This window comes from Excalfactoria chinensis, chromosome 2, assembly GCF_039878825.1.
Source record: "Excalfactoria chinensis isolate bCotChi1 chromosome 2, bCotChi1.hap2, whole genome shotgun sequence".
Classification (NCBI taxonomy): domain Eukaryota; kingdom Metazoa; phylum Chordata; class Aves; order Galliformes; family Phasianidae; genus Excalfactoria; species Excalfactoria chinensis.
The window spans coordinates 90915515-90937433 of NC_092826.1; the positions used below are offsets into that span (position 1 = coordinate 90915515).

At 37.2% G+C, this 21919-nt stretch overlaps 1 protein-coding gene across 14 annotated transcripts in view; it reads left to right on the plus strand.

Annotated features, from left to right (window-relative positions):
* Nucleotides 1-1389: 1389 nt before the first annotated feature.
* The window catches only part of EZH2 (enhancer of zeste 2 polycomb repressive complex 2 subunit), a 43300-nt gene continuing 22770 nt past the window's right edge, over nt 1390-21919 (plus strand). For 3 of the 14 annotated variants that reach the window (XM_072328388.1, XM_072328392.1, XM_072328400.1), the window contains exons 1-6: nt 1390-1651; nt 3192-3257; nt 16571-16644; nt 18015-18138; nt 18652-18780; nt 21473-21589. In XM_072328388.1, the coding sequence (XP_072184489.1) occupies nt 16574-16644; nt 18015-18138; nt 18652-18780; nt 21473-21589 (441 nt within the window). In that variant the 5' untranslated portion in view covers nt 1390-1651; nt 3192-3257; nt 16571-16573. Of the gene's footprint in view, nt 1652-3125; nt 3258-6705; nt 6852-16570; nt 16645-18014; nt 18139-18651; nt 18781-21472; nt 21590-21919 lie in introns of those variants that run through there. The other 11 variants (XM_072328398.1, XM_072328399.1, XM_072328401.1 and 8 more) reach the window with 8 other exon arrangements.

Consider the following 21919-nt stretch of genomic DNA (forward strand, 5'->3'; position numbering starts at 1 on the left):
GGAGCAGAACAGATTTAAATAGCTGAATTTCAAGAAATGACTGATATTTTGCAAAGTTGATAGTTTTAGCATAATCTTGGAAAAGGTCATCTACTCTAGTAGAATCAGAGAAAGAGTACGACAATATATCATTTTGTGACACGCAAACATAAGAGGAAATAATTTCTGTTCCACATTAAAAGAACTCTGATCCTTGTTTGGCCTATAATGCAGCTGAAAGATTTGGGCATGAAGCTGTGTCAGTGATCTTCTCTCATAGGATTTTTATCACCCAGAACCTCATCATGGTGGACAGCGCTAATTTTTGGGCTTCACACAAAGATGAGACAAGGTAGTTGAAGGTATCAGAAGTGATTTGCAAGACAAGGTGAGAAACACTGGGAACAGACAGTAAGGGTACAAGGCTCACAATTCATTCTACCTCAGAAGTAGCGCTGAACACAGGAGGCTTAGGAAGGAGAGATGGCTACAAGTGTAGATGAAAGTTTCCCACCATGATCTTATCTTGGCAATTTTGTTTTTCCAAACAACAAAGGGCTGCAGTGGCCAAACAGTGAGACAACAGAAGGCTAAGGGGGAATGAATCCTTGAGGTTTAAAGTACATTCTTGTCAATGTGACTGAGTCGCAGAATAAAAATGAAGGAAAACGGTAGCAACCTTAGGCTAGAGACAGTGTATCACTAGCTAGAGGATCCCTGCCTTGTGCAGAATGGACACCTTGCTGTTGCTGTGATTTACCGTTACTGCCAAGATGGGACACAATGGGATTTTGACAGTGAAGAATCCATACTGGTTGCAGAAGAGCAAGGCACCAAAATTCGTGAGGAACAGTGTGAAACTAAAGGGCAGATACATGCTAGGTTTGGGTGCACAAAGGTCAGATGACACGGCAGGAGGATGCATCACGTACTCTGGTTAGTGACTCAGCCAGCCAACGCTCGGCACGGCGCAATGCCGGGAAGGAGAGAGCCTGCCGCGGAAGCGACAGGCAGAGAGCGGGCCCTGCTGAGGTAAGCAGCTCCCGCCAACAACACCCCCAAACCCCGCCTGGATCTTCCCGCCTGGTGGCAGACGCGCCTCTCCCACAGTTCTCCGTCCTGTCCCGTCCCGTCCCGTCCCCTCCCCTCCCCTCTCTGCAGCGCGCGGAAGCAGCAGCACGACTGTTAAAACCGTTACAGCTCCCACTTTCGAACTGATTCAAACTCAGCAGCACTGAGACACGAGGCCCCTCCCCGCTCCCGTCGGACCCCTCGCCTCCTTCCCCTCCCCAATCCCCGTGAGGCGGCGGCCGGAGCACCTCAAACTCCAGACCCGCTGCTCACTCAGCTAGACGGACGGGCAAAGAGCGCACAAAACCGCCAGCCCAGGCAGCAGCGCGAGAACAAAGAGCTCCCCCACCCCTCCTTCCCGCCAGCACGTGGGGCACGGACCCCGCCCCTCTCCTTCCCTGATTGGCTCAGGGCACTCCGACCGCGTCCGTCCAATCGGGGCGGCGCTCGGCTCTCGCCAATGAACGTGTTACCGATTGGGCCACTGTATTTGGCGCTCGGTCCGGGAGGGTGAATCCGGCAGCCGGAGGCAGGAGGGAAGAAGAGTCGGGGAGCGAAGCGGCTCTGGTGGAGGTGGCACGAGATTGGAGCGAGGGGACGGGTGAGCTGGACGGCAGCGGCACCGCCACTATAACCACCATACGGGCTGCGGGCCGGGAGCAGTTATTTATAACCGACTCCCTTTGTTATGGGGGGTGGGGAGGCAGACAGGGAGGGCGCGACCGTCTCGGTCCCGAGCAGCGCGCCGCGTCGCGCCTGAAGGAACGGGGTAGGGTGGGGGGCGGCAGGGAGATTCGCGCCCGCTCTCCAGCCGTTGACAGCGGAGGGAGCGGCGCGGAGCCGACAGTGCCTTTTGTCTGAGTTGGCTCTGTCCATCCTGGCCGCGCCGCGCTCGGCGGAGCGGAGCCTTGGGCGGGGGGGGCAACTGGCGCTGTGCGGGAGAAAGAGCGGGTAGGAGCCGGCTGTTTCCTCTTCTCTTCCCCGTTCCTGCCGGCCTCCTGTGGTGGCGGCTGCTTCTGGCACGGTTTCGCTGAGGGGTCGGCGGGGGGGATCCACGTGTTAAACGTACGTTAGGTGAGGTCTCGGTGAGTCCGAAACGCGAAGACAAGTCCGTCCTGTCCGCCTCAGCTCCCCCGAGAAAGAAGCACGGTACAGAAGTTCTTACGCGGCGGTAGCCTCCGCCCTGGGGTGCGAGTAGGTCCGCGGCAGCCCCGTGTGTCCGCGGGTGTCCCGGAAGCGCAGCGTTCCCTCTCCCGCCCTCGCACGTTGCCGTCCCGCCGGCCAGCCTGCGACGGGGCTCTGTCTCCAGCCCCCGGGCTAGTTTCACGGGCACCGAGTGCGGGAGAGCGAGGAGGGCGAGGGAAACAATCTGTCCGGCCAACTTTCTCGTCGGGAAGGACACTGCTCAGCTAACCGGCCCTCCAGAGTTCGGAGGGAGCTGGAACTGCTGAGTTGGAGACCTAATGTCGCAAAGCGCGGGTGTGGGGCGATCTCTGAAACCGGCGCGTTTGGGGAGGTGTGAAAGGGACGGAGTTGTGCTGGAGCAACAGGCGTGTGTGTGATCAGACAAAGGTGATGAAATCAATGTATTGTAGCGCAACGCATGTGTATCTGGTGTTAATAAGTATGAGCATCCAAAAATTATTAGGAATGGGCAGAAAGAAAAGCAGTCTCATCATAATGTGGCAAAAGTGGTATAATGAACCTGTACCTGGCTCAAGATACTTTTTCAAAGTTATGAAACACTGTATTTCATTGAAACTAGGGCCTTGTTTTTTTGTTTGTTTGTTTGGTTGGTTTTGTTTTTGTTTGGTCTGTTTGTTTGTTGCAGGATAGGTTTGTCTTTGTGCAAGTCTAGCAATTGCAGATCCAACCGTTCTGTATTTCAGCAAGACATTGCCAGTATTTTTAGTACATGATAAACGTCTAAACTGAGATTTCCTCATATATAAGTCCTTTCTCTCTTTTTCTCTTTTTCCTCCTTCTCCCTACCATCCCCCCCCCCCCCCCTTTTTTTTTTCTTTTATTTTTTTATTTATTTGTTTGATTTTTTTTTTTATTTTTTTTTTTTTTAGGGATTGGCACATTAAGGTTCTTTGTGACTTGTAAAAATTAAAAGGTCATTCTTTGTTTGTCCCCAGTGTCTGTATCAAATTGAGAGTCCGGGGAATGTTTAATTGTGATAACAATAATGCATCTTCAGAAGGGTGAGTATTACTTGTCCACAGTGTATGGTAGCTACTCTTGCTTTAGATTAGATCATTATGATATAGATAAGGTTTACAGTTTCTTTCAGAAAACACATTTCTAATACTTTAAGAGGTATTATTCAAAAGTTTTATGCAATGCATCAATTTTTTTATTTTATTTTTTTAACTTTGGGAGCTAGTGCTTTATCACTTATGTACTTGATGTTTATTACTTCAAAATGTTTCTTGTTACAAAGTATTCATTAAAAAAAAAAGTGAGGAAAAGTACCTTTTTTTTTTTTTTCTTCCCTCTACTGAGAGAAATCTGAGACAGTAAAATGTTTATGAGATGTCAACAGCTGCTGTTTTCTGGAACTCTGTAAGAATTCAAGGTTGTAATTCAGGAGAAAATATTGAAAAATATTTTTTTAGACATTCTAAAATATAGAATATTACTCTGAAAGTGACAGAGAATGAAAATAGTGGCAAAAGAACATTAAAAGTCTTTGCTCAGTTTAAAATCAGATAAAGCAATAGTCTATAAGCTTAGGCTGGAGACTAGAAATACAAACTTTCTTGCTTTCCACGTGGTATTTTTTCCTTTCTACCTAGAATTTTCAAAGAGTTGAACCTTTGTGGGTGACTTTGTTGAAAATATGCCTTCTAATGGGTTTATGTTTGTTCTGTGATATTACAGCATTCGTAGGTGAGATGTAAATGTACTTCAGCTTATCTACAAGGAAACTTTGGCTTAGCAAGTACGGAATTCTTGTAGTACATTAGTGAGTGTACTAATTGTATATATGGAGATTGCAAACTAACTGCTGCTTTCTGTGAATCAACATATGTCAGAATGAGCTGCATGTAGCATACACCAACAGTGCTCACAGAAAAGCTGGTGTGTTTCAAGGATCCTCTGAAAACTAGTCTTAAAAACAGACAAATACCTCTCCTTGTCACCATTCTTTCACAAGAACTTTCTGCTTCTTTAGATGTATACATTATATATACATTTTATGAACTTCACAGCTTTATTGTTAAAGTTGAAGAACAATTTTAAAAGATGATGTTATCCTCATTTGATGAAACAGGGAAAGTTGCTTTTCAAAATGGCTGTAATACTGACAGAAGGCAAATTTAACAGATGCTTGCCCTACGTTGTGCTTGAACAAAAGTATTGTGGAAAACTTTAGTGATGGCCATAATCTGCATGTTATGCTCTCCAGTTAGCTATGATTCACTGTAGCTGACTTGAAGCATGTGAAATTTTAGGGGGGAATAACATTTTCCTCAGCAAGGATGCTGAGAATCTCAGGATCAAGACATGTTGGTTTTTGCTAAACAAGAAAAAATCCAAAGTTTACTGGAACAAGTAGATCTTTATGGAATTGTGTCCAAGGAAAATTCAGGTGACCAGAGTTAAAAATATAAAATGAAAAATGAGAAAATGAACCTTGTGCTAGAATATAATTCTTAATAACTTTATGAGGTGTTTGCTTACTTGAGGAATAATGAAGGCTGCTCTTAAGGAAAGCTGTCAGATAGTAATGAGAGGATTATTTTTAATTTTAATGATTATATTGCAATTAACCTTGCATTTGGATCATAGCTTGAAGGTGGAGAGTGCTGCCAGTCTCACTGAAATGGCATCTGAAAACAGCAGCTATGTTGTTTGTGTCTCCAAATGTATTTATGTATGTATCTGTACATTTAGCATCTATGTGTATGGCTAGTGCAAATATACTGGTATGGCTAAATCAGTCTTTAAAAGGATGACTTATTCAGTGGCATCATAGTTCAGGTGATAATTTCAGTTAAGCCTGTATGTCTGGGGAAAGGAAGATGAGACAGAAAAGCCTCATGAAATAGATGCAAAACAGGGAGAGACCTTTTTCGGGAATAATGAAGATGTTCATTCAGCTTAGCTGATTACTTTGGTTTGTTTTTTAAGTATATGCTGTGATTTTTGTTGAGTTAAAGGTTAAAAGGAAAACAAAAAAGAATTGGATATTTGACGTGTTATAACAGATATCAGTTAAAGACTTTGGGATGTACTACTATTTTGTGAGGTAGAACTGAAGAGTGAAATTTGTTGGAAGAGGAAGTAGATTCTGATGAGCTGCAAACAAAAAGCAGTGACATTTTCTAAAAACACAATGGTAGAAATGCAATTTTCTGTAACTGACAATAGCAGGCAGTTTGATTGTTACAGGCTTGTTTTCATCTGTACACCTAGATTTCCATTAACTGTGGACAAGTTCTGGATCCTCAGTGTAAGTGAAAAAGCTGCTTCCAAAACTGGAGTAGATGGCTTGAATTAACTAAACTGAGGTAGAGGCAACTCTTTTAAAAAAGAAAAAAAAAAAAAAAAAAAAAAAAAGTGAAAGTTCAGTACTATATGCAAATGATAATCTTACATTTTAAACTTAATTATTAAAAACGTGAGAAAGAAAGGAATGTTTAAATATATAGGTAATTATTTAACTATAGGCTTTTGAATTTATTACCACTTAAAAAAAAAAAGTGAGGGATAAAGATGTATTTTAGATATTCTTTCTGTGTCCATAAAAATATGGAAAAACCAAAAAACCCAACACCAGCAAATAATTAGATTGTTGTGTATCAGGACCTTATGTAGGCTATCTGGCTGAAATGTGCAGATAGAATGTTTCAGTGATTGTACCTCTCAGGTCAGTGGGTGACAAACACTATCTTCTTGGAAAGATTTACAATGCTTACTCTGCTCCATTTAATCGTAAAATCAACAGTACTTATAAGGTGAGGTGACCATCTGGAAATCTAGTTATTTACTATGTCCTAAATGTGGATAAAAGTACCAATGGAATGATATGAGTGAATCAGTGCAATATTAGCAGTTGCTTGAAAATGTGGCGCAGTATTTCTATAACTTCTGATTTGGATATATAAAATTAACAAATGAATGAATATACTGTCATAATTCTGTATGCAAGTAAAGACTTCTTTGGTGTGGTATTGTAAGGAGTATTTCAGAATTGTTTTGGTTTTGTGTATATGGTACCTGCTTAAATTATGTTGTATATAAACACAGCAGTCCATATCTTGGGCTTTCTATGATGTGTTGTAAATCAACAGGAAAAAAAAAATCTTCAAGGGTCTGTTTGATTTATACTTAGTTAATTTAGAGCTGGCTCTATTTCCTTTGTCATTTTATGTTGCATCTATTATTATTTTCTTTTCTCTCATTTGGCCTTTTATATGGTTGGTTTCTTATACCATGCATTCAGCTTTTTACAGCCTATGTGTTCAGTTGAAATCTCAAAGCCATCAAACAAAATTTAAAGAGATAAAGTAGTTGAAAGGAAGGAAACTCATGTTAATACTTAAAAAAATGTAATTATATATAAATGTATATATGCGTACGTACTTATATATACAAGGGAAGCTCTGACAGTAATACCTCCTATTTTACTCTGTTGGCTCACAGTGTCTGAGGCAGATGTTGGTGGTATGGCAGTAGAAGTTGAATCTTCCTGGGAATATTTCATTACGTTTTGTTGCTGTGTGACAGATGGCAGCAGAGGGGCAGTCTGACGAAATGGCATCTGACATGAAAATGCTTATGAAGCAAAGGTGTGTGATTGAATTCCTCCATGCAGAAAAGTTGCACCCACTGACATTCATAGATGCTTACTGAACATTTATGGAGACCAAGCAGTGGATGTGAGCACACTGAGGTGGTGTATTACTTAAGTTACACTAAGTAATGTAACTTACATTAAGTTACAAAACTTAATGTGAACTTCTGATGGATTAATCATCATATATGTACTTTACAGGGATGCTGTATGCTATATCCAGTTATTTTGGGGTACCAAAGTGAGAGGTGATTAAATGACTCTCTTGGTTGCTTTCATTGCTTGAAGCTTATTTAGGGGCTTTTTTAGACAATATACTAAATGTACTAAATACAAACTTACCTACAACATTTACATACTTCCCTACAGAGAATTCTGTATGAACTTTGTACATGGAAATGTAACAATTGTTTTGAAATTTTGAGCTCTTTGCTTATGCAGAAAAAGAAGTATGCTGCAGCTGTTGAACCACTTAACTGTTGTGTGGCAGAGATTTTTCAGTATGGTGTATTGTTTGTGTGTGTGGATTGAACTTAAGAACTCTTAGATATTTCAGAGTTTAAAAAATAAAAAAGGTGTGTCAACAAAACAAGTTAGGGTGGGATAGTCACTGCATTTCACTTATACCCTCAGTTATTTTGCTTGTGTAGACATGCCTTAAGTGATGCAAATACTATTTCTTCTGCCAGATTTATCCAGGGTATCAAAAAGCTTTACATTTTAAGAGATGGAGGTGTTAAACAACAAAGTATATGGATGAGTGTGAGTGGAAAAATGTGGTGGTGTGCATTTGTAGAACTAAAAGTTTGTCTGAAACTTTACTGTATTCTGACGAATAGCCGAACTTGGTCTTGTGCAAGAGATGTGGCATGGTTTTAATAGTGGCTTGTAAAGAGCATCATCAAAATTAGGTCCAAAACTTGGCTGTTCTGCTGTTTGGAATTTAAAATGTTTTTTGCTTCAGAGATTTGTAGGCATGAATGAGACTATTTAAAAGCATTATTCATGCAAATATCCAGATAAACAAATAAATAGTTGGATTACTTGCTATGTGGTGTGTTGCTGGTGTTGCCTAAACTGAAGCAAGTTTTCAGTTAAAGTCGATTTTGGTTTCATCTTTAATGTAAATTCCTTTGTTGTAATTTCCTGTTTTCTGCTCACCCATCTCTTTATGTCCCCAAATGGCTAAGTACAGATACTTGTCATTTTTATTTCCAAAACAGTATTCTTCTGAAAGTGTCAAATGTTCTAGAATAAAATAATAATGGTGGGAATTTAGGAACTTTTACACTGAAGTGGTTACTTCTTACATGACATTTGATAATTACACTTTCTTTTTATTTGCTTGTTTCTCTGCTGCTGAAACTGTCAGGATACAGAGAAAGAAGTTATCTTTTTGAAGGGAAGCTTTAAAAGCTGTAGGTTTGCATAGGCAAGTAGATTCAGCAATCTAGTGAAGAATCTTATATAGACTGCTTCTAAAGTAGTTCTTTTTATTCTGTGTTGGTGCACAACATCAGAGGTAGAGGTTGGTGGCCGATATTGAAGTAATATTTCTTTTATTTTTTATTTTTTTAAATATAGATGATGTTACTTCCCCCCCCCCCCCTCCCAAATAGATCTCTGGGAAGTACCCATGACATTGTTTCTTGGTTAGTAACTTGTAAATGGAGGACTCCTGTAAAGTGAGATTATATAAATGTAGATCCAAACGCAGTGTACTGCTGGTTGGAGTCCACAAACTAGCGCCCTTCTTTATGACTGGTAGAAAATGTGAAATAATCTTGATTTCAGGTACGGTTTTGTTCTTGGGTTTTATTCAAGTACTTCATGTTCATTCAACTTAAAGTTAGTAAGAAATCTTTAAAAACGGTAGCGGTATTTTGTCAAGATCAGGTGATATCTTGCCTTTTGCTTTGTTTGCCTCTTTTAATGTCTTTGAACTATATAGATTGCACATTTTGCATATTAAGAACCACAGAGCAGTTTTGAATAAGTTTTATTAAGCATTTATAAAACTTATTTCCATCTCTCTCCCTCTCACTTCATTGTGTGAGAGAGAGAGATCTCTATCTCTTCCTGGTCAGCTTACAATTATGGTAGCAACCCCTGAAAAGAATATTCAAGCAATATTGCTTGAAACTTTGTGAACGAATTATTAGAGGAGAAAACAAAAAATAAAATACTGTGGGAGCCAAATTAACACACTTTAATAAATAAATAAATAGGTAGAGAAAATGATTGAAGAAAACGTGATTGCTAGGATTGTCTTGTTTCCTTTCTGTCTTGATATGCTCTGTGAGTTGAGCATTTCAACTTATAAGGTTAATGAGTTTCAGTATTATTTGAGTACAGTCGGAGAATTATCTGCAGTCTTAGGTGTTTAGCACTCTGGGGAGTTGAGAATTCAATCTGTAAGGCCATAGTTTCACAGTGTGGTTAGATGGTGACAGTGGGTGTGAGTGCCTTGGTTTTCTTCAGCACAGAGGACCCTCCACCCCTCTCCCTCCCTCCCCCTGCTGCAAAAATGCTGGTGCCATCAGGAGAGAAATGTTAGCACAGATACAGTAACAAGTGGCAGGTAAATGTTTCTTACTGTAGGTAGCAGTGCTGGCAGAATGTCATGGTGACACCAGAAAGTCCATGCCTCTGCTTCTACATACGGCTTTTGTCTGGGATAAAGTTTGATCAATGAGAAACAATGTTTGAAGAGATCCATCTAAATATTAAAAACAGTCTAGAAAGGAAGATTAATTAAAGATGGATGTGCACCAAGCAAGCATGTGGATGGAAAACAGGGATTGCTCCCGAATCGGGACACTGGATCCCAGCAAGATCTAGGGGTGCAATGTAAAGCAGTGTACATAATTAAGTGAAAGAGCTGGAACGGAGAGCAAGTATGTTTGAATGTTGTGTTGACTGACATAGTTTAGTGAGAAACTAAATTGGTTCAGTGGATTGTTGGGCTGGGTGATCCTGTGGGTCTTTTCCAGCCTTGAGGGGGAATTCTATGTCAGTGAGTCTTCTGAATTGCAGCTAACTGCAGTGTTTAGGGGTATACTGCTATGTTTGATAAGTTTGCATGTTTTTCATGACTTTGTTTTTCCATAAATGTGAATTCATTCTGTGATGTTTCATAATTCTGGGACATTTGCTGATCTTTGAATCCATTGCAGAAAGCATAAATTACTTAGTTATATCGAAGCAATCTGACATTTGATTTATGTTTGCTATTTGTGTCAAGAATGACTGTAAGGAGTATATGCAGAATGATGCTGTCAGCCATAGGAGGGCTAAAATCAGCCATTCAAAGAAAATGATCACACTGATGAGCTCATTTACAAGCTCTTATCTATGCTATTGTGAGTTAATAAACATTCCAACTAATCTTATTTTGAAGATACTGTAAATAAAAAAGGTCCTTGACGTTATTTATTTAGTTCAGCATATGGTTGTATGGACTTGGACACAAAATTTAACAGCATGAAGAAATGAGTGAACAGTGGGCTGTCATTCCTTACAGGAGAATGTCACTGAATGGCTATGTGCAGTTTTTTTTTCCATCTGATGACTATCTGGATCAAGATAACATGTGATGGCTGCTGAAAGAGTGATTCTGCCACAGAGTGGTGATTTTATTTATTTCTTTTTAAATGAAATTTATTTTATTTCTTTCTCTTTTTGAAAGAGGGATGAGATGAAGAGGATTGTTTCTAACAAAGAAATTTGAAGAAGTGAGGGACTGGTCTAACAAGGAAGAGTAATTAACTTCAAAACTTGAAATTAAATGTAAAACTGTTCATTTTTGAAAAGCTGTTGTAGCTGCATTCTCAAAACTACAGAATGATTCTAAAAATGAAAGGATTGATAAATGCAGCAGAAAGAAGCTAATGACTCTAACTTAAGACTGAATGCAGTAGGACTAGAAAGATTCTGGAAATAAAAACAGAAAAATCAATTGCTGACAAGGTAAGAATAAGCTGGATGAGTAATTCCTTCTAGGTAATTATAAGGGGGGTGGAACATTTTTTGAAGTAGTGAATTAAAATGTGATTTGGACTTAAAATACTTGGTTAAAAAACTTAGGAAAAAAAAAAAGTGAAGTATCTTGAATATTTTAAAGTATCAGTTGGGATCTATCAACCCAACTGAGATAGTGAGAGCTGGTTGTCTGGATACATTAATTCAGACAGTAAACAATTGTTTCTTGAAGAGTTTGTGAAGTTACTACTTTGTTATGTTCTAATTTAAGAAAAAGGCCTATAACCTAAGGGGTGTTTATGCTTATTAGAACAACCAGTGATTGTATACTAAACTAGAGTTCAGTTTGATTAAGCTCTTAAGCATTTTAACTAAGAAATTATTGTTCTCTGTATATTACTAGTGTTTTCCAAATTATGCTTGTAGTTGATTGAAATTTCAAGAATTTTAGAGAGTAGTGGTGATTGTTTTCATCTTCTGAAATGTTAGATCAGAATTTAAAAGGTAATCAAGCTCTGTAGCTTCAGCTCTAAAAGCAGTGTGGTCCTTGGTTTTGAGATGGCAGGCCCAGTACAGAATTGTCTTACATAATGTTTTAGGTTGGCAGGGAAATATGAAGATTATCTGATCCTGTCTCCCTCTTAGACAAGGTCAACAATGAAATTGCATCAGGCTACTTAGGGTCTTTCTGGTTTTAGCTCTGATTTGTGTAAGAAGGCTCACGGGATTGAATCTTTTATGCGTTTGTTGAAATTCTCAAAATGACTCTTCTGATTTTGATAAGGTCCAGAAAAGGCAAAAGCATTATACATTTGGAAGATTCTATTTAGGAGGTTGTATTCCTATATGTGGTTTTCTTAAATAATTTTTTTATTTCCTATTACTAGTACAAGTCTAAGACTTCAAGGTGATGATTCTATCAGCTCAATTTACTGTTGATATGGAAAAAAAAAGTGTGTGTGTATATATACATGTGTGTGAGGCAGAACTGAACTGTAAAACCCAGGTCCAAAGTGCTGGAAGTCAAAGGAAAGGCATTTTGGAGCTGGCCTTCTTTGAGAGTTTTCCAGTGAGCCCTTATCCTAGGTAAGGGGTAAACTCTTCCTTCTTTATTACCTAATTATGACCACCACCCTTCTTCTGCGATCTGAGAATGAGTCCGTGACAGCTATATCCTCTGCATTATACAAGACAAAATGTGCATCTTGGAAACTAATTACTTAGAAGTAGATCACCAGATTAACTCATTTGATTGCGCAAAGTCTTGAGAGGAAAAACAAGATTACACAGTGTGAAAGTGGATACTATATGTGGTGTGAAGGCATTCTAATCTAATGCAGGAAGATAAGATGCTCTAGCAGATTGCTGATATTGACAAGAGCAGCTTTATTTTGTCCCCTTACTCCTGGTTACCCTAGTTTTTCCCTTCCAGTTTGGGTGCTAATTAGGCCAGCATGAATAACTTCAACTCTTTGGTCCAATTAGGAAATGTATTTTGAGGGAAGAATAAGTCTGATTTAGTTTAACTGATCACTGCATTCAAATTTACCATATTTGCCATGTAAACTCTGAGATCCAAAAGTATTTACACAGATAATGAAAAGATGTATGCTGTTTTAAGGTCCTTTTCCTCTTCCCAGTCCTAGCCAAGAGGTATGTTATGATGTATTTGTCATCAGCTTCTAAAAGCCAGTAGATAAGCATGCTTAGCTTAGGTTAAGTTGAAATGCTTTTCAAAGTTAAATCAAGTTAGGCAACTGTTAATACCCTCATAATTTGATGATGCATGTGTTAGGGAGGGGGGGTGGGGTGGGCACTGAGCTCAAGTTTGACAACTTTCAAGCTGTTGTTACATCAAAAAACAATACTGTGATGACAGACTGCTTAAACTTTAGTGTTGCAAATACTAATTGCAAGTAACTTAACTGTGGTGAGAATGGTCATAATAAATTTATGCCTATTTGTATAAGCAGACTTCCTCCTTTTGGTGACGCTGTACTACCTGGAAGGTCTGTGCATGACTGTAATTGGTCTGTCTTGCATTAGGGCTGATGCTAAAATGTCTTGGTACCCGCACTACGGTTGAAACACAGGCTGTTAATTGTGCTTGTAAGCTGGGGTAGTCAGGCATAAAGGGAGAGTGAGAGAGAATATTCTGAGAGTTGGATACTTACATGCAGGCAGATATTTCCTTCTCAGTTTAAGGTTATGGCGCTGGAATACCTGAAACTGTTGATTGTTCTTGTCCTTCCATTCTTACATTAAGTTTATTAAACTTAATGATTATTTTTTTATTATCTTTTTTATTTTATTTATTTATTTATTTTTTGTGATAGCTTGTCTAACAGTTCCCATCTCTTAAGCAGTCAAGTACATAACTTGCAGAATGTGGAAGTTAGAGTTGGTCATGAATGTTACTAATCCAGTTCACTCACAGCCACTGATGTTCCAAAGAATGAGGAAGGACAAGTGAAGCTGTTGAGAGTTAGGTGCATAGCCTAGATTCATGGATTAATCTACTTCTTTATTGTACTCTTTTTCATGGTATCTAAGAGGTTAAGCCTTATCATTCTGCTGACATTTATTTGGCCAAAGAATGGCACAGCTGGCATGGGTGGCTTCATAAATGTTTCCTGTTTCTAGCTGGGAAGAGTAATTTTAATGTACTGGTACATCTGTGACAGAGAGATGATGCGTCTTGATGGACATTCCTGTTGAAAGCAGGACTCGCCTGAACTCCTGCCATCTTCAGTTTCAGTTCTTTGCCTCTTGTTTCTGCTTCAGTCTTGCTCTCTTCCCTTTGTGTTGATTCAAGTATTTCTGTGGCTGTTGAACAAGCCTGTTTGCAGAATTGATTTTGTTGAAAATCTCTATTTTCAATGAAATGAAAATGAAATATGTTTATGGGCTGTTCAGACAGATTTCTTTCCTGACCTAGTTTGATTAATAGAATCATGAGCACTTAAGCTCTCACAAGAAAGGAGGTTGAGCAGAGATGGAGATGTGATGTAGGGCCTCTGATACGGGGGATGTACATTTTTCTAGGTGAAACTGATGCCAAACAATGTCTGAAGATAACTTTATAACAGCAGATAATGTTAGACATGTCTTACATGAAGTATTCTCAGTGATGCTGAACTTTAGCACAGAAAATAGCATGAAGTATGTTTTAAAGCATAGACATATTTCTTGCTAAAAAAATGTTAAAATTTGAGCTGCACTTAAAATACTGTCTTTCTATAATATAGAAAAAAAATGCTGCAGTGTATTCTCAGCTATCACTGTGACTAATTCTATGAGGAGTGAATGTGATGTATTTGGATACTGTTAATAATCTGTGCTAATTGCTTATTTTCTGTTGTACTTGCTGAAGAGATTTTTGTTGGTGTGGATTAGTGTCTGAAGTGTACTAGGTGGCAGTAGTCTTGGGAGTAAATGTAAATTTCCATGTAAATTTTTCTTTACATGGAAATGAGCGTGCACATTTACTTAGATAAATTTGAAAGAGATTTTTTTTTTTTTAATTTTTATTTTTTTCCTTCAGAAAACCTAAAAAGAGTGATAAGCAACTGCAGAAGTTCTGTTCATAGCACAGGTGTGAAGGCTGTTCATGTGCTAGGAGTGTTTTGTCCTCTCGCCCTCTTCTCTAGCATAACTTAACATGGAAGCTGTTAGCAACTCGGAAATGGCAGCATTGAACAAGTTTTCTTGCTTTGTCCAAAAGTAAAAATGTTTCTTGACCATAGTTTTTTCATCAATCTGTGCACTATTGACAAAATACTGGAATAAATGAAGGAGACAAATACTTGCCCTGCAGATTATAGCAGTGATTTATTTATAAATATCTCATACTTTTAAATTTTTATTTATTATTTTTTATTATTTATTTTATTATTATTATTATTTAAATCTGGCATTATGCATGTGTTTTGCTGATGGTTTATTTTCGTGTGCTTGAGAACTGTAATAGGAGTCTATTGGAGGCTGCTTACCTTTAGAATAGATTCATTAAAAAGCATTTGTTCTTCATTTAGAGTGTGTGAAATAAAATGCTAAGAAGTACATTTGCAAGGGTTTGAAGTAATAAAGTTTGGTTAACATAGCTGATAAATGCATAGCTGCAGTTAATCAATCATTTGGCAGCACTACTTAGATGTTGTTACTTAGTACTGTATCAAATTTTGCAATTGAAAGATGATTTGAAGTTGTTTTTTTTTTTTTTTTTTTATCTGGTGATTTTTGGAAGTCGGATGTTCTGGGAAGATAGGCATGTAATTTTACTCAGAATATATTGATCTTGATTCCTAGAACTTGAGTTTCTTAAAAGAAAACATCGATGCATGCACAACCTGCTTTATGTGAGGTTCTCCAAGTCCTGTGTTCCTTAGACAGAATTATTTTATTCAGATTCCAGAAACATTACTTGATTGTTCATTGGTTAGACATACCCTTTCTCTATTGGGTTTTATATTCTTTTTCCCTTCACACTTTCAGCATTGAAGCTGTTGGTTAAGAGTGATTTAAGTGCAGTATTTTATCACTTTATGTGTAGGTTTAAAATACATGAATATTTTTTTCAGTTTAGATTAACTCACTGCAAAGACCTGAGAAGTTATGCTATGCACAGTATTTTTATTTTTTTATTTTATTTTTTTATTCTTAAGTATCTCAATTTCTGAGCAGTCAGAAGATGATGTAATTTGTTACATTTTGAAATACTGTGTAATATTAAGCCCATTTGTGGAATTAATAGCAGCCTTTTAAAAGAGCAGACCCTTGCATTTATTCCCCATTCTTTCCAATTTGGAGATTTTTATTTTTCTGAAATTTGACAGGGTAGCCAGAGGAGCTGAAGTACAGTTCTTGACAGCGTTATAACTGCTTGCATAGGATGACTGCTTGAATAGACTGCCTAATTTATAGAATTGTCTATGCTCTGTCTATGATGGATATTATCATATTATCAAAGTGACTAAAGAAAAATAGGATGTTATTTAAAATAAGACCATTTTTATTTTCTGTAGGCAAAGCAGTAACAGTATGAAATAGTAATTTTTTTCTATACTTTGTCTCTTGTTGTGAATTCTAGATATATTGTAAACACTGTAGCTGATGATGCTTAGTAGTTGTCTGACTTAAGCTAGTGCAATTTCTTTAAAACTTTCTGTAAAGCCCACGGATCTTTTATGTAACTTAATTATGAAATGCCTAACAGAGTGTATTTAAAACACAAGCATATGTATTCTAGGACACTAGTTTCTTGTTGCTTTTCGTTTCCAGCATGAATGGAAAAAAAGCCAGCAGTGCAGCAATGGCTAATCCTATCCACAGAGTTAGTTATTCTGTAAAGTCATTATAGCTATGGCATCAGGGAGTTTGTAATATTACAAGAAATTGAATAGGTGAAATGGTGGTGGAGCTGGAGAGAAGGTTGTGGGAGCACTTTACTGTATGGAGCAGGCAATATGGGATCACTTGATTTCTGCAACATTGCCCTCTTGGGAGAGCTGGCTGGATTATGATCATTAATGGACCTAGGTCCAATTTAGGTGGGACACAGGCATATGCCTTGCTTTTCATGTAATGAAGATGATTGTTGGATTATTGGAATAAGATAATTTGTCCTTGACGGGCCAGGTAGAAACTAGAATTTCTTGGAAGTGACTTGATGCATTTCTCAACCTTCCTTTTTTTTTTTTTTTTTTTTTTTTTTTTTTTTTTTTTTTTGTGGAGGGCATGTGGAGCTCTGGCAAGGCTTTCATCCTTCAAATGAGACCAAATAAGATCAGGCAAGATTACTTCAGGAGGTGAGCTTTCTCTAGAGATGGTGTAACTGTTTTAGAGTTAGGCTTTCTTTATATTTGTTTTGGAAATGATATATACTGCCCACAAATGAGTTGACTTCACAGTTTTTCTTCTAGATAAAATTTTCAGGACTTAAGACTGTTTGTTTAAAGAAGATGAAGAAATATGAAAGATTTGAAACAATAGAAATAGCTAGCAGAATCCAGAAAGGATAATCAAATGAAAGGAGGAGATGGCTGGGGAGTGCCTGAATCGGGCCATTACACAAAAACAATCTAATATTATTTTTTAGTTTGTTACATGGGAACTGTTGAACATTATACTGTCTTTAGATAGGTTTCCTTCTGTAAAAATTCATCCATCTCATTTTTTTCTTTTCCTACTCATGATCCAGCATAGGCTATGCTTCTCTATGCAACTTGTCCTGGTTTCTGAAGCTTAGTTCCTTAAAAGTGTAGGTGTTTTTGTTTTTTTTTTGTTTTGTTTTGTTTTTGCAAAATGTTGGTGTTAATAAAATGTCACTGACAATTCCTGCAGTCCTAATATAAAGATGCCAGATAAGCTGCACTATGGGAATTAACTCCGTCCTGTATGAAAATGCTTTTTTCTTACAGCTTGCCCTCCCCATTTTTTTCATATTCTCTTGAGATTGAGGAAAAAAACAAACAAAAAACAAACACAAAAACCCAACAGTCAATTATTTCCTCTTATGTGTTGAAACACTAGTTCTAACTTGGAGGTGTTCTGCTGCCCAGAAGTATACAAATGTGGTTCGCTTGCTGTCATGGTTTTATGGGCTGGTAAGGGCTAGTTATGGAACTAGGCTGCACTGGCCTGTAAACCATTGAGACTTCATTTTGAAAATATTTTATTGTATCATTTAACAATTATGTTTATTGCTGAAAAACTGATTATGCTAGATTTATTTATTTTTCTCTTGGGTTTTAGACCATAGTTTTGGGGTTTTTTGAGTCTGATTCGGGTATGTGAGAGAATGATGGGAATTATGGTTGCTGTTGTTATTGTTGATTGTATGTGGTTTCTATATAGGTTGATTTGTTATCAATAGGGCTTATGTGGCAGTTTAATTTTCTTTAAAAAAACAGTAAGTAGCAGTTTAGTAGTGCTTAAACCAAATGTTGAATGTCCTGTTAATTTGTAACTAAAGTTCCTTTTTACACTGTCTATCACTTAAGTATGAGGGGGTTGTGGTTTGGACTGGGATGGTATTCAAAGTGTCTGACTGGGGGGAAAAAAGCAATAGATACAGTAGATATTAAAGAAGTATCTCTGTCCTGCCCTCCCCATTACTCTTACTTCCTTTGTAAGCGGACAGGCTGGGTTTATACTAATATGACACTGTTTCTTACAGGTTAATCATGGGTCAAACAGGAAAAAAGTCTGAGAAAGGACCAATTTGTTGGCGAAAACGTGTAAAATCAGAATATATGAGACTGAGGCAGCTCAAGAGATTCCGACGTGCAGATGAAGTAAAGGTATGGGATGTTTTGATTCTCTTGTTTAACAACTATTATCAGAACCAATTTTCTTAAGTAACAAGTGTCGCTCAAAGTTGTCCTGCACTTAGCACCTGCAATAATAATTTCATGAAATTTTTTTAACATACTGAAAACTTGTCTTAACTCTAATGTTATAAGCAGGTGTTACATTTATATGTGATTGAATCAAGTCTGCTAAGTATCAGAAGAGGCTGTGAAGAGAGAAAGTATGGCAATTTGTTTAGTCTCATACCCTTTTCTAATTCTACATAGAACTTAATTCTGTGCTAAACCTTTAGATCTCTAAACATAAGAGCTTCTTTTCAGTCCAAGAAAGTGATAATGAAATCTAATGAGCCTGACTGACATTTAAACAAAATTGGAAGAATTCAGTGTTGAGGAATTTTTAAAAATCTGTTTGCATTTTTAGTACATGTTGTGATTCTTTAAGATTTTAGAAGGTGAGTCTTCAGCTTATCTGTATTGTTCACAATTTTGGTTACTTTTTAGAGTATGTTTAATTCTAATCGTCAGAAGATACTGGAAAGAACTGAAATCTTAAATCAAGAATGGAAACAGCGTAGGATACAGCCTGTACACATCATGACTTCTGTGAGCTCTTTGCGTGGGACCAGGGAGGTTGGTTAACATGTGTTGTGGCAATTCCACTTACAAGGTTTTTAGCATGTTTTTATTTGATTACCTGGAAAGTTGGATGTTCTTTCTTTTCTAGCTTTTCATGACTTCTCAGTTAAATTATTTTTCTTATAATTAAAGGAATAATGTATGTCCATTACATGACTTCTATCTGGAAAGCAATAAATAAATAGCAGGCTGCACAGCTTTGAGCAACACACAAGTCTGAAACTTATTTGGATTGTACTTCAATATCCTTTAAACTTTTTGTTTCTCTAATATTGGAAGTCTAATCTTGCTCCTTGATGGACTTGATCTCCAGTGGTACAAATGAGTATATACTTTGGTTCTTATTGAGTTAAAGCACATGGAAGCTGTCAGCACAGCTATTTGAATAAATCTACTTTCTACTGAGTGAGTTCATTTAAACTTGTATGTTCTGTAAGGAGCCAATTCTGATGACAGCCAGCTTGGGTGTTTAAATTGGCATGTTAGTACCTCCTCTCCAACTTCCAGTTTTAAGTGTAGGTTCAGTTTATCTTATGTCAGTTGCATTTCTTCAAATTAAGACAGTTTGAGGGTGCTTCATGTGTAATAATCTGAAAAGATTTTCAGTAGGATGAGAATGAAGATTTTACTGTGAACAGGTTAAAAAAAAATACAGCCACAACATCTTTCTATTGAAGGAAAGACTTACACTTTCATTATTTTTTAGTGGGAAGCTGGTGTTGTGTATATCAGGAAGGTGCATCTGTGTGCTTGACTATTTTTTTTAAATGTGCTTGAATGTGAAGTTACATTCAGTTGTACATCTGTTATATGGCACTGTAGGATCAGTACTTCTTGAAAACAGATAGGTATGTGTACATTTTTGACAGTAAAAGATCATGCCTCACCATTTTTTTAGACTTTTTTTTAAAAAATATTTATTTATTTATTTATTTTTGTAGCCTAGCTCACTATTTAGTGTTAATACTCTATGTGAATTGATGGAGCACACTAATTACTGTATTAAGTTGCCATCTGTCTTGTGAATTGGAACAACTCCAGTGCTTGATCTAAGATTGCCATAATTCATAGTGCAGTGGTCTAAATGATAATTTAAACTTTTTTTTTCTTAATATGCTAAATTTCTTGATATAGGGCACTGGCTGATTTTTGTTACTTGACTTAAAGATTTGAGAAACTTCATGATTTTGATTAAGACTGTGGTGTGACACAGATTTCTCCAATGCTTATTCCAAAGACTGTCAACCAGAATCCTTAGTATGTTCTGTGGTAGTGTAATATATATCAAGCTGAGTTCTGTCCCTAGACAAGGGAAACAGAATTGAGAACACAGTCTTAAGTCCATTGAGCCATTTTAACGTATCTTTGGAATTGGAAGTCTCGTGTGGACAATAAGCTGAAAGTAATTATTTTTTTGCTTTTGTGTTTTTCTCTAAGATAAAAAATTCGCTAGAAGACTGCTAAGTAGACAATAAAACATTAACCTGAAAGTAGGTATAAAGCACCATCATAATATGGTATTTTGAGTATTTGTATACATGGCAGAAATCTAACTTCGTTGCCTACAGATCTTAACCCTTAAACAGAAACAAAACAAACCAAGAATGAAGATTTAAATAAGGCTAGCTTTTGTCATTCTACTGGATACTGTCTCTGTATTCTGTTTGTTACATTACTTTGTGTATTTCTTTAGAAATGTGAAGCTCTGTTCATCTTTCCATTCTGGAAAGAAGAAAAATCTTGTCTCCCATTTTTCATTTCAGATAGCTGTGAGAGCTATTCTAAACATAGTTTTACCTAACTCCATATCTTCTTTGTACTTTCCCTAGTATTGTATTTTTCTATCTACTCTTGTTTGTTAATTTTTTTTTGAGGTTTTCCATATTGTTTCTCAAACATTTGAGAAGAGCTGATTGATTATCTGTTGACTAGATTGAAGAATAACCCTGAAGTTATTTGTAGTTCTGTGATGTGTCAGGCCTTTGGAGGCTGTGCAAGTCTCCAAAAGAATGGTGTCCCACAGCAGAAAAGAATGTGTCCTGAGCTGGATATTATGAATCTTTTTTTTTTTTTTTTTCCTATATTCTTTGTAAACAGTAAGCACACTCAAATATTTGAAGATAGGATAAAGATAAGTGGTCAGTAACAGGGAAGCAGGGCAGAAGTTAACAAGACACATGGAGCATCTCTTTTCATAAGGTGCCTTGATACCATTATAATACTTTTTTGAAGTATATCATACGTGATTTCTGCAGTGAATTGATTGAAAGCCAGAAGAATTCAATTTCCACTCTGATGGTTTGAGTAAATAGTCTAAGACCAGTGTAACAGCAACAAGTACTGAATCTCTTCTGAAATACCTGAAATTGCCTATACTGTAGGCTGAATAGTCTGAATAAAGTACTAAATACTTTAAAATAGCCTTTCTACTATTATGTGGAAGGAAAAAAAACAAAACACCTCACCATGATCAGTTAATAAAGGTACTAAACCAGAAGTAATTCCAGCATCTTTTTTTATTTTCCTTCTAAACACATTCTTCTTATTACACCCTGAAAATCAGATTCATTTTTCAAAGGTGGATCTAGCTAGTTTTGATAAACACTTGTTTGTTGTTGAGTATGCTTCCTTGATTTTGATTTTCTGAAGTGGCTATTGTAAGTGTAACTTCAACCTCTTATTTCAGTGCTCTGTTACCAGTGACATAGATTTTCCAAAACAAGTAATCCCACTAAAGACTCTCAATGCTGTTGCTTCTGTGCCTATAATGTATTCTTGGTCTCCCCTTCAACAAAATTTTATGGTAAGTTTAAAAAGGTGGTTTGGGAAGAAATATGGGTGAGAAGGGAGAAACTCAGTTTTAGAAATAAAACATGAATAAAACATAATTAATTGCAAACTAAGCCTATAATTTCATTGGTCATCAGTATCTTAAAACACTACTTTAAAAGAGAGCCTTAATGACAGGTGACTAGTTGTATTGTATTGCATTTTACAAATGTAGATTTCAGTGTTCATTTAATGAGAAACATTTACTGAGAGATATCAATATTCTTATCTAAGACAGTCAAAGAACATATCTGTATCAGAATGATAATTTTAATGGAATAGAAATAATTTAATCCTGAATTAA